The 12,358-nt window shown below is 43.0% G+C and overlaps 1 protein-coding gene across 3 annotated transcripts in view; it reads right to left on the minus strand.

Moving 5' to 3' along the window:
- dscama (Down syndrome cell adhesion molecule a) overlaps positions 1 to 12,358 on the minus strand; it is a 91,983-nt gene that overhangs the window by 30,304 nt on the left and 49,321 nt on the right. For all 3 annotated transcript variants that reach the window (XM_031857489.1, XM_031857490.1, XM_031857488.1), the window contains exons 4-7: positions 4,678 to 4,824; positions 2,963 to 3,241; positions 2,479 to 2,754; positions 1,203 to 1,499 (exon numbers count right to left, since the gene is read on the minus strand). In XM_031857489.1, the coding sequence (XP_031713349.1) occupies positions 1,203 to 1,499; positions 2,479 to 2,754; positions 2,963 to 3,241; positions 4,678 to 4,824 (999 nt within the window). The remainder of the gene's footprint in view (positions 1 to 1,202; positions 1,500 to 2,478; positions 2,755 to 2,962; positions 3,242 to 4,677; positions 4,825 to 12,358) is intronic.

The following is a 12,358-nucleotide window of genomic DNA, read 5'->3' on the forward strand; positions in this document are numbered from 1 at the left end:
AGAAATCAAAACATTGCCTGGATTTATTTAGGAGATCCAGACCGCCTGACTGAAAAATTCCTCATGGTAAGTCAAAGAAAAAGGAAATCATCCCCAGTGGACCCGTTCGGCTCTGCTCTGTTTTCCTTCATATCACTTGTGCTTTTTGCCTTGTGAGAACCAGGGACTCGTGTACCCTTCTATTTGAGCCTATAGTGAATATTACCTTGCGCTGCCACCTCTTCGGTGCCGGCTGTGATTGCCTCTGACAAGCATTAGAGTGGAATGGTCCCTCTCTCCACTCATGAAGCTATTATCAAAACCATTACTCATGTTGCCAGTTTCCGCACACACTTGTGAAAAACCAACAGAATAACCAATGGGCTTCCATAGCTCAGCGTCTATCAGGGAAATGGACTATTAGGCTTCTCTTTAAAGCACTATAGAAGACAGTTTAACTAGGCTCTGTAGTGTACTTTGAGCACAAGCATATCCTGGGTTGCTACTCTCTTTAGCACGATTAAGGAGCCAACGATGTGAGAAACAGTCATTACACTTTCTCTGCAATGGCACCTGTGGAGATTTATCTTCATTGCTTGGCTGCATTCGGCATCCACGGACCCTCGCTTAAGGGCTGGAGGATTGCCCTATTTAGCCTTACAACATGCAAGAGTGAGCACAATCAAATTAAACCAATCAGTGCACAGAAAGTGTCATTCCCTCTCTGCAATATAGAAATACTAATAGCCTTGAAGCAAGTACAGAAAGCGTCCCGGTATTACCGCTACATGACAACAAGCAACCCAGCCAACCATGTCCCTGTAGAGAGCAGATAGCACTACAGTCATACACTGGAGCTAACACTAAATCACCCTAATGGCGTCCCAATATAAAGCTATCAGCAGATGTTGGGTAGGATGCGGGGCATTAGAAAAGTTAATGCTGACAGCAGTGACTGATGATAAGAGGAGCCAGTGCAGGAGGCTGTAACAGTATCTGCTGTATTCTGAGAACTGAAGCTACGATATCAAGTTTCTAAATGGAAAAACTAGCAGCACATCCGATGACTAAAAATAAAAACTAATTGACAGATTTAGTCAGGCCTTCTTGCAACATCTGCACATCCCAGGCACTTTAAACATAGCCAATTCAAAAGGAAATAAATCAAGACACGTTGATGTGTATATGTGATGGTGTGTTGGAAGAGTTGATCTGACAAGCACCTCTTACGTTTATTCGCGCCTGGTAGGAAACTGTCCCGGCCGAGTTGTTGCAGATGCAGCGATACACCCCTCCGTCGGGCACCTGGGTCTGGCTGATGTTGAGGTGGCTGACCACGTGGCCCTCGGGGTTGGTGTAGTGGGAGATGCGGTGGCGGCTGTCCCGCACCACAGGTTCGTCGTCCAGGGTCCACGTTACCCGGGGCTCCGGCGTGCCCTTCACAGTGCACGACAGCGACACAAACTCATTGATGTTGTAGACCTTCTCGCTGAATGAAGCCAGAATCTTGGGGGTGCCATCTGGGTAGTGGAAGGAGACACACATGGCAATGTGAAATTTATAGGACTTATTTAATAGATAGGGCTGTACTGAATACTTCATAATGTTGACATTCAACTTCTAAATACAAATTAAAATGCTGCAAACTGTCCATTCATTCTGTTTAAATCCAGTATTTCTGCAGTTTCATATAAATATCAGGCTAAACTAAGATTATTAGAATTGTACTATTTGTAGAATTAGATTCCAATGGGGGCTGACTTGAGTGATCCAAACGTTTCTAATAACTCCAGAGAGTTTTAAAGTCCAAAAGTAAATTATTTCTTTCACTGCAGTCAAAAATGTGTTTGTTCCTGCTTGCTGCAAACAAATGGAGCCAGCACATGTATTAACAGTGTGGTCTAACAGCAATCTAACAGCACCATTAATTATATATATTTTATTTCCCCCCATTTTTTTAGGGTGATGACGTCATAACACACGACGGCAGACATTCAAAGCTTCATCAGAAAACCTCAATAGAAGATTCAAATTTCGAAAGGAAAGATATTGGGCACAGCCCTAACAATAGATTCTTTTATAAATGAGAATCTATTCAGAATTTTTTTTCATTGCAATACATTCATGTCCGCTGCATAAAAAGCTAAATCAGAGTGTAAAGCAGATTAATAGAGCTCCTTTCTCTGGCTCCACAGCTTCATTGATTATCAATATTCTCCTTACATTGGTGTGGTCATGGGAGGCAGACACTGCAGCAACCTGGATTGTGTAACAATATGCAAGCCTCTTTCAGAAAATCTAATAAAGCTGAGCTGTACTGCAGCACTACACGGAAGCACCACGTACACTGTCTGGATTTGAACATGAACACACAGTTTGGATTCACACGTTCATACACAAATACATGTACACGCAACAAAAAGACATTATACATATAAAGTACTGTATGATTACTGCTCCCACCCTCACATCTCCAGTAAGATCACTGTGAATTCTGACCTTCCAGTAAGACTTGGACAAAGTCCTGGGCGGATATCTTGCCGTGTCTGGCGAAACACTGATAGGCTCCTCCATCGCTTTTGGCCATACCAGCCATGACCAGGTTCTCCCTGTTTTGGCCTGTCATGCGAACGCTGTTACTGGGGTAGATGAGCTCTCCGTTGCGGTACCAGGATAACTGGTACTCCTCGGAGCCGGTTATACTGCACGACAGTGAAACCTGGCTTCCCACGCTGCCCTTCACCTTCCGCGGGTTCACCACGACCTTCAGGGGCTCTGTAGGTTAGGAACTTTTGGTATTATTTGTTTTCTGTAGTTTAAACAAGATGTCATTAGTTTGCCAGTGAAAGATTCAAAATGCTACGTGTAGAACCATAAAAATCTGAAGCAGCATCTTTAGCTTCCTAGCTTGTCAGTGTTTTGAGGCATTATACCACTGATACAAATCAACCCAAATGACTTATCACCAGCCCATGATACTGACCTTTTACCAGCAGCCTGCCGACCACCTCAGCATTGCCGTAGCCATTCCACACCTCACACACATACGTCCCTGTGTCGCTGGACTGCGCTCTCTCTATCAACAGGCCTGTCACACTCTGTCTGAAGCGAGTGTCGGGCTCCAGCGGCCGGTTGTCCTTCAGCCAGCGATATTTGGGTGCGGGGTGACCGGAGGCCTTGCAGGGCAACTCCACTCGATGAGACGCCATCACCTCGCGCCGCTCAAAGCTGTCCAGGATGTGTGGTGCCGAGTTGATGGGGTCTGCATGGGGTAAATAGGGTGTAGTAGAGGTTTGAGTTATTTTTGCTGTCACTTCTGACCAATTTCCAAACCCTCGTTCTGTTGCCTATCAAGTTATATGTGGAGTTGCGAATGGGATCATTGTCAGAGTGACACACATGTTTTTTTTTCACTTGTCCTGTTGGGCAAGTGGGTCTGAAATCTTCCCCAAAGTACATTTTTTCTTGTCCCTATAAAAATTGCTTGATTTATCAGTGGTTAACAAATAACAAAGACTAAAGTTACAGTAATTGGCATGTTAAATCTTTATTGAATTCAATTCTCTCAAACTTGCGGCAAACAAGTTTTGCCCACATCCTCTCTAACACGACCCAACTAAACTCCTGTTTCTAGGTTAATTGACGCATCGCCGCCATTTTCTCGCGAGGGCCCGATCGGTACTGTGCATGTTCAACGCTCAACAGAGATGAGAAGGAACAAGATTGGCTCACTCCTTGGCTACCTTCATCATCAGCTGCAGAAAAAACAATCAATGTCATCATGTTTTCCCATTTGACCGATCTGGTGAGTATCTAGATTTACTAGGCTGACGTGGCCTTTTACTTGCCCTGGGCAATCCTTATTGTTGAGCCCTGTTTCTGTGTTTTTATTTACCCATATAACACAGGTTTATGGCTAAAAGCTAATATGTCGAAAGTATCTATTGTGTGTGTCTAATGTTTCATGGTTATCATGGTGGCGGAGTGGGTAAAGGGGAACGAACTCTTGTCATATTGTGAGTTTCAATGTGTTCAGGGATGGTATCCCCAGAATATACGAAGAGCTAAAAGTCATTTTAAAATCGTTGTTTCAATAGTTATTTTGATCAAAATCTTTCATTTCACTTGGTGGGATGTCCTACAGAGATGCATGGTCAAAATTGAAGATTATTATGTTAACTTTTAGTTCTGATTAAAAGCTCCAAAAACACTGGATCCTACAATCCACATAATGCAACTGAATAGTCGAGATGACATCACATTTTTACAGGTTGAATAGTGCCCCTCGCGACAAGTGAACTGATCTTCATGTGTAAAATCTGTCCCTTTAAATGTTCGGGGTAAGGAGGGCGATCTTCTGTCCTCAAGCCGTCCCCACAAACTGTGTTGGCACGGTTCTGATGACCTTTATCACATGTCATCTCCTCTTTAATTCATGTGCTTTTCCTGTCACTCTCCATCCTATTCACTATATCTACATTGGTTTTTCACAAGCATAGATTTATTTCCATATGGTCCTCGGTCACTTTGCACTATCTTTGAAACCAAACAAAATCAACAGTTGAACAAAAAGCTAAATGACACCAAAGAGAATAAAATAAAGAACTTGATAAGCAGATAGATTTAACTACATGTCAGGACGTGATATTGTTGCTGATGTACAACTTGAATGTTTGCATAGACTGCTGTTCTTCTTACCTGAGACAATGAGGCGGGCACTATTGCTCTGTCGGGTCTCTCCTGTGTACCGGTGGCGTGTCATACACCTGTAGTTGTACAGCCCGTCCTCCATTTGCACATCGAGGATATACAGGGCTCCCGTGGATGTGATGAGAAACCGTGACACTGCAAATAAGTAAATAAATAAAACATATCAAGTCGCTGCACATTATCGATGTATTGTGCAATTTAAACGGGTCTTAAAGTAACAATGAAACCAAAGCAACATTTGAAAATGATAGCTCCCCTGAACGTTGTAACTGCCTGTGGGCCAATCGGCACCAAATATGTCACCTTTATGTGACCTGTATATTGCCTCTGGTCAATCAGTGTAGTGTTGAACATTTTGGAAAAGCTATCTGTAGCTTGCAGATTCTCTACAAGACAGATGTCTTTGAGAGCGTCTACTGCCTGCAGAGGGAACCTTCTTGAACAGAGTGCAGGATCCATCATTTGTTCTCATTTAATTAGTCCCCACAGACTACCTGCTCATCTTAATTGTCTGGTGCAACAAGACTTTAGTGTTGTGTGCATATTTACTTTCATATAAAAGAATTTCCTAAAAAAAAAAAAAAACATACGTCTTCCCACTGATGAAGGCAGACCACTCTGGACCGAACAGTAACTCAAACGTCACCTTGTCCTGACCTTTAACCTAACCCCCACAATCAGTAAATGTAGTCCTGAACATGCATGCTCGTGTCTCCATGTTTTTACCAAAAGTAGCGTCTGAAACCCTGCGCGTGTGACTCATGAAAGGAACAAACAAAAGGATCAGTTGCCTCCAGATTTCATCCCAGGAGACGTTTTTACAACAAATAATATTCTACAATCACACTGTGTGTATTCATTCTAACAGGAATACCTTACGCATTCCAAAAGACGATACAGAAAAATCCAATTTTGAAGTCTCTTAGCAAATATTTGCAAGTCAAGTGAGGTACGTAGCTCTGTGTGGTTGTAGTCACCAAACATCTGCTGCAGCCCATTTAGCTCAGTGCGGCTTTGAGGCTCAGTGACGGCTGTGTGTTGTGTAGCAGTGTAACACAGCTCGTTATCATGTAGCTCATCGCTCTCTCTCCTCTCTCTCTCTCTCTCTCTCCCCTCTCTCTCCTCTCTCTGTCTCGGGGGAAACTGTCTGTCTCTCTCTCTTCCCCCTTCCCCTGCTCCATCAAAAAGTGCAGGCAGCCAGGGATCACAGAGCGCTTTGATAAGGCACGGCAGCGCAGGTTGGATGTGCTAATATCATGCTAATGTTATGCTAATTTGTGTGACCACATGGAGGTAGAGAGAGGTAGTCGGTGTTTATGAGGAGTGATGTGCGCTGTAGCCGGTGGCTGCCAGGGGTATTTTTATGTCACAGATGATGGAGAAGCCAATCTGAGACGGGGATCAAACAAGGCAGCCGTACGGTGGGGGATTCTGGTAGAGATATCATCATGCACACTTTATGGGTTGTTGAATTACTCTCATTTAGTCCCGTCATGACAGTTTAACAGTGCTGGTACAGGCCCTTGCACAGTGCATGCTAGAAACGGAATTACCACCTTATGGTTGTAAGTCTCCACCAAACCAGTCATGCTGCAGTTTACATCCATCTCTGTCGCTAATGTCATCGCTTTATCATTTTAACCTATTGGGCATTTGTCTGAAATTGTCATAAGTAGTATAAGAATGTTTACTTATGCTGTGAGTAAACACAAATTTGGTGACCTTTGACCACTCAATTCGAGTCCGGGTGGACGTTTTATGCCAAATTTGAAGAAATTCCCTCCAGGAGTTCCTGAGATATCTCCTTTAGGAGACAGGACGGACATATTGTCTCCAGCCGGAACATAATGACAAAAGGTGTTAATTGCAATCTATGATCTTTGTGTTTACCTGCAACATCTCAACAATAAACAAATGACTGCAAACATGATCAAAATGATATTTGGTTACTATTCACCTCTACATTTATGCTTTGACTATCACAAGAAATCTGTTCTGCACATCGACGCAAAACCATCTATAGTTGTGGTAGCATTTGCACAGCTTTGAGCTACAAACAGCGGATAAAGCAAACGACAGAAAACGACTTCCAACATGTCTACAGATCCCAGTAATGGTGCAATAAGAAAGGATGAATGAGAGCGCGGGGAGAAAACAGAGAAGGAGAGGGAGGAATACACAGAGGAGGGTGGTGAGGATGCTATTGTGAGCAAGTGATGACCTAGTTAGAAATGAGAGACCATGGATTTGATATCCTGAAGGGTTTTTTCTCAGCTTGAGGTCGAGGTACTCGAGTGTGTGACCTACCACCATATAACCACAGACAAGCAAGAACATTACCACATTTTTTTATTTTGTTGGTTGCATATGCAGTTCATTTTGAGGCGAGGAAGAAATTCAGAGAAAGCAGATATCTAAGGGAAAAGCAAAGCAGGCTGTCTTCCCCCCATCTTCTTCCCCCTTCTTCTCCCTCTGAAAGTTGTCCGGCATCAGACGTTGACAAGGCAGGCTTATGAACGAGAGCAGCGTTCATTAGAACAGACTGGCTGTCACTGTGACAAAAGACCAGGGCTGGGAGAGGGCAGTACGCCTGTGCTTTAAATGCACGTTAAAACAGACACACAAGCTCAGGCGTTTACATGCATACCGTATGTGTGTTTGTCTCTTGTCTACCGAGCAAATCAAACTGGATCTGGTCAGAGGATGACAGGTAGGCATATATTGATATTAAAATGGTAATTTTCACTATAATAACTGTGTAATATGCTTTAAAGGAATAGTAGATAATAGGTTGTATTTGCTTTCTTTTGAAGAATAAAATGAGGAGTATTTACGCTACTTTTAGAGTTGGGACCGGGAGACAGTTAGCTTCGCATTAATACTGGATAGGGGGGCTCAGCCCAAAGGTAAAATAATCTGCCTACAAGCACCTCTACAGCTCAAACCACAAATTGTTGTTTTTACACTGTTTTCTGGATGTAATTTATGAATTTGTGAGCTTTAGCGGTGGACTATTTACTTTTGGCGATGCTAGCTGTTTCCTCTGATTTCCAGTCTTTATGCTAAGCTAATCGATCTGACTCTTGGTGTCAGCTTCCTATTTAGTGTGAAGACATGAGAGAGGTATCAATCTTATCTTCTAACTCAGCAAGAAAGACAACGTGTATGTTTACGCAAATTTGCAACAGTGTCGAACATCAGTCTGTTTGTTCAGAGTAACTACTCAGCTCCTTAGAATAGAGTTTGACCCCTTACACTTGTTCTAAGCCCTAGTGAAGTAGCATCTCGGTACTGTTTGTTATTCTTCCTTCACTGTGAAAATACAGTACATCATCCTCAAGCATTTGAACCTTGATGATTGCCACAACCTGATCTCAAGAAATCTTGTACAGCTTATGGGTGCTGTCTGCTGTCCACTGAAGCGGCGGACACATCTAGAAATTTAGCAGAGACTCTTGTGTTTACAATGCTAAAAATCGGAAATGTTAAACGACCCCGTTTCAAAAACAGTTCGTAGATTTTGCACCTTACAGTTTAAAATCACTGCTGTGCATCTTTTCAGCAGGAGGTGAATTGACATGTGAGTAAAACATGTTTCTGAATTAAGACCATTGCAATGAGAACAGAAGGTGCTGGTGGTTAGTGTTAATTAAAAATCTAAAAAATACCCACAACTCTTGTAATTGATTATTGATTCTGGATGAGATTTCTTTCTTCCCAGAGCCAGCTCTCGCTCCCTCCCAAACAAACACAATTGATTGCTTTGCACAGAGATACAGGCCTACAGAGCTGTATTGTATTTGCATGTCCTTGTACAGTAAGCTGAGGGCATTTTCTGCGTATGCTCTGACCACTGCAGTTATCTTGAATCCCACTGGCTTGTGCATCTGTATATTAAAGTCTTTGTGTGAGCGAACATGTGTCTCTGAGCGTGCATGCGAGTGAGTGTGAGTGTGTTCATGCAGCACGCTGCTGCATGGCGGAATGGTCAATAATAATGATCGAAGGCTTTTCCCTGCTCCTCTCTGCTCCACCTACTGCATACTAGCACCGCCTGAGACACAGCCTCCGCTGTTCTTGCAAAGCGTTGGTGAGGCACATGAGCAGGCGTTTGTGTCCACACCTGGATGCAGTAAGCCCCTTTCCCACAGGACAAAGAGCCCACGAACACATCTGCTTTTTGACTTCAGTAGGAAAGGTGACAATCGGCATTCAATGACTATATAAATGAATATAATGAATAAAATCAACAGGGATTTGGACAATTATTATACTCTATTAACGTAGAAAGCGTACATTTGATATGCTCTCCTTAAAGCCACCAGACTCGTCAGAACGCAGTCATTTCACCCATCGAACATGCTTCATGTTCCGTGTGTGTTGAGGAATTTTATGTATAAATTTAAATGTCGATTGACTGAATCAAAAATCCTAAAGGCCTTAACTGAGCCAACACAAAGTGATACAAGGTATTGTCTCCATGGTCTTCAACCACGAGTAACCTTTGAACTGCAATGATTATACCTGTGTCTTGGTGTCCTTGTATTGTATTTATTTGTCGTTGTATGCGTTTGTTTTTTCTTTCTCTTTTATATGGACTGATATATTCTGAAATAAAGTTGAATACAAACAAAACAAAACTTATCAAAACCGTCTTTGCCTGTTCGTCTTTCCACTGTTCAAACAATCCCCAGCTCTGGTTTGAAAGTTTGAAAGAGAGACTAAATCAGTAACAGAAGAAGAAGAAGACATAACTGCCGTTACATGTTCATTGTTTACTAACCCTGCGTCAGTGGCTTCAAATGAGACACAGCAGGAAAAAAACCCCAGAAAGACCAGTGCAACAGCTCGGCATACTCGCAATGGAAAAGGAGTCTTTCGCCTTTTTAGAGCGAGTGTTCCCGCGTTTAAAACACGGCATACGCAAGCACATTTGGGTGGGATAAGGGTATTAGTGTATATTTCTGAAACTATGGCTTCACTTCATCCCAGGTGGCCTCACTGGACTGTGGGTCGTCTCCTCTTCCCTTCCTCGGGCCGCCCAGCTGCTTTGGCATCGACTGTGCCACAAACACAAGTCCCTTTCTGTGGCTCCACCACACTCAATAGCTACAATTAATCCCCACATAAGCCACACTGAGCCTGCTAGTGGTCTCTTTGTATATTCAAATGGGGATCGGCTCAGAAGTTTTTTTTTTTACAGAAACCTCAGACATAATGGAAACACAGAGAAAAGGCAGAATCATATCCGTATTACAATACTATTGTATTATTCTAGTTTGCACTGGTGTGGACGTGCTGCCACTGGACACACAGGTTATCCTGTGACAAGGACTAAGAGAGAAGGATTCCTGATAAGGTCGAACATGACACGCGGTGACATTGAGCACTTTGACCGGCGCTCGCCGGTCGACCATCTGCCCCAAAACGGGCTGAGAGAGTTAACTCGGTTGGCCTGAGTCATTTCAATATTCTTATAATTGAGACATGAGTGGTGGAAAGATGAGATGGGAGGAGGGAGAGATGGGAGAGATGAGAGAGAAAGCAGGCAGCAGAGAGAGAGAGAACAAAAATAAAGGATCAAGAGGGAAAGAGCACCTCTGGGATACAACCACTCTCTGTCATCTGAAATGACTTACAAATTAGCTTACAGCTATGTGCTCCCAGTGAAGGCAAAAAAAAAAAAGAAGACAACTTTCATATGCTAATTCAGATCATCGCTAGGCAGAGTAATTATCAAAGGAAAACCTGTCAGCCCTGTCTGTCTGACAGATCTCAACAGGAACCCGTTAGCTCTGTCTGCTGTCTTCTTCAAATCAAACATACGATGACTAACGAGAGTGTACTCAAACCAAACCTGTATATCTTCGCATCTCTGCATGCGGCACAATCCTCGAAGTATAATATTCTAACATTATGCTGTTAAAAACAGGCAAACGTTGGGACACATAGTACAGATGAGACAAATTATTTCCCCCTGGGACCTTAAACACCTCAACCTGAGGAGCTCTGAGTCAATGCCGACGGTCTGGACGCCACTTACAGGAAACCCACGGAGTCAGCTAAACAATGCTGATAAAAAAAATTAAAAAAATGTGCTTCCTCATCACTCTGCTGGCAGTGTCCCCGCTGTGCGACTGTCTTGGAGTGTATTAGTGAGAGGAGAGTGGTCCCCTGGAGACAGCCGGGGCCTACGGTGTCACCGTAACCTTGGAACAGTCAAAGGCAAACAGCTTGACAGAAAATTATTAAATAAAGATAACGCATGCTGCTCATACAGTGCAGTTGCACATTAAAAAAGAAACACCTATCTGTATGTAGAATACATTTTTGACTTGAGGTGATACAGCATCAGTTCAATAGAGAGAGGAGCATCTGCATTTTGATCTATTAATATGATCACAAAGGGAACAAATATATAAAAATAACAAACTGGCTGATGATGACTGTTTTCTATTTCGTAACAGTTACAAATGTACCACATGAATTTGTGAAATGCGCCGTCAAATTTAATTCACCGGCAGTGAGTAATAATCAGTGTATGATGAGCCCGGGAGGATCCCGTGTGGTAATTAGGCCCGCTCAGAGTTATTGGCAGAGTGACTCCGCTCGGATCGGGCTGGGATAAGCATCTCCATGGAGAGGGGGATCCCACCAATTTAGAGCCCCTCTAATAAAAACCATTTGTCATTCTTACAGGAGGCACACTGACAGCTGCTGAGGGTTGGCATGGCAACGCACGGGCCACCATTCGCTTACCAAGCAATATTCCCAGTATACTGTAAATGGTGGAGAGGTAGAACAACACGCACACACACTCACAGGTATACTGTCCAGTCAAATGTGTCAATGCTTACACATGCAATAAATACTGTACATGTATAAAGACATTTTTGATTAATATATGATTATAATTTTGATCTTCATAACTGTAAGTCTCACCGTAAAAATGCTACCTTGTTTGCAAAAATGCGTTCTGTAGGAATTCTATCAATTATCCTACTTATTCTTCATTTATATTTGCAATTTACTTCCATGATATTGTCTGTACTCATGTTATTTGACATCTGCTCTCCCTTCCAAAAATAACAGTCTGCAGTACATTTGCAGTACACCCCTACAAGCAAATTCAGGAACACACACACAAACCAAGTGCCTGCCCTAATTTCTTATCACACCTGGACTACAAACTGGAAGCAGCCTATCTGGGGTCCGGACCCTATCTGCTCGCTACGGAGTTGAGTCAGAGAAGAAGGCTGAGAATTTGTTCTAATCAGCGGCAGCATCCCTCTGCTCATTAACTAGACACACGCTAGCCTGAGGCTAACGGCCTCATATGTCAACCACAGATAAAGATGTCATCTTCTGCTTGACTGAATAAACCGCTATTAAAACTAGATGCAAATGGACGCTGAACGATATTCAAATCGGGAGGCAACAGGGAAGCTTAAACCCTGAGGCGCTTGGTCTCGACGTTGCCCCACATTCCTCTGTCGTGTTAAAAGGAAGAGAGATTTTAGATACTGTCAGTCTCCGGAGTGATGTTCTACGAGACATCCCAGATCACTGTGAAACGATACCAGAAGTAATGATTCATGGTAGATGTTATGGAACATAGGTACATGTTTTCTATATTAGACCATTTTACACAAACTGCTTCCTCATCTGT

The sequence above is a fragment of the Anarrhichthys ocellatus genome, unplaced genomic scaffold (genome assembly GCF_004355925.1).
Source record: "Anarrhichthys ocellatus isolate YVR2014 unplaced genomic scaffold, GSC_Weel_1.0 scaffold18, whole genome shotgun sequence".
In the NCBI taxonomy this organism is placed as follows: Eukaryota; Metazoa; Chordata; class Actinopteri; order Perciformes; family Anarhichadidae; genus Anarrhichthys; species Anarrhichthys ocellatus.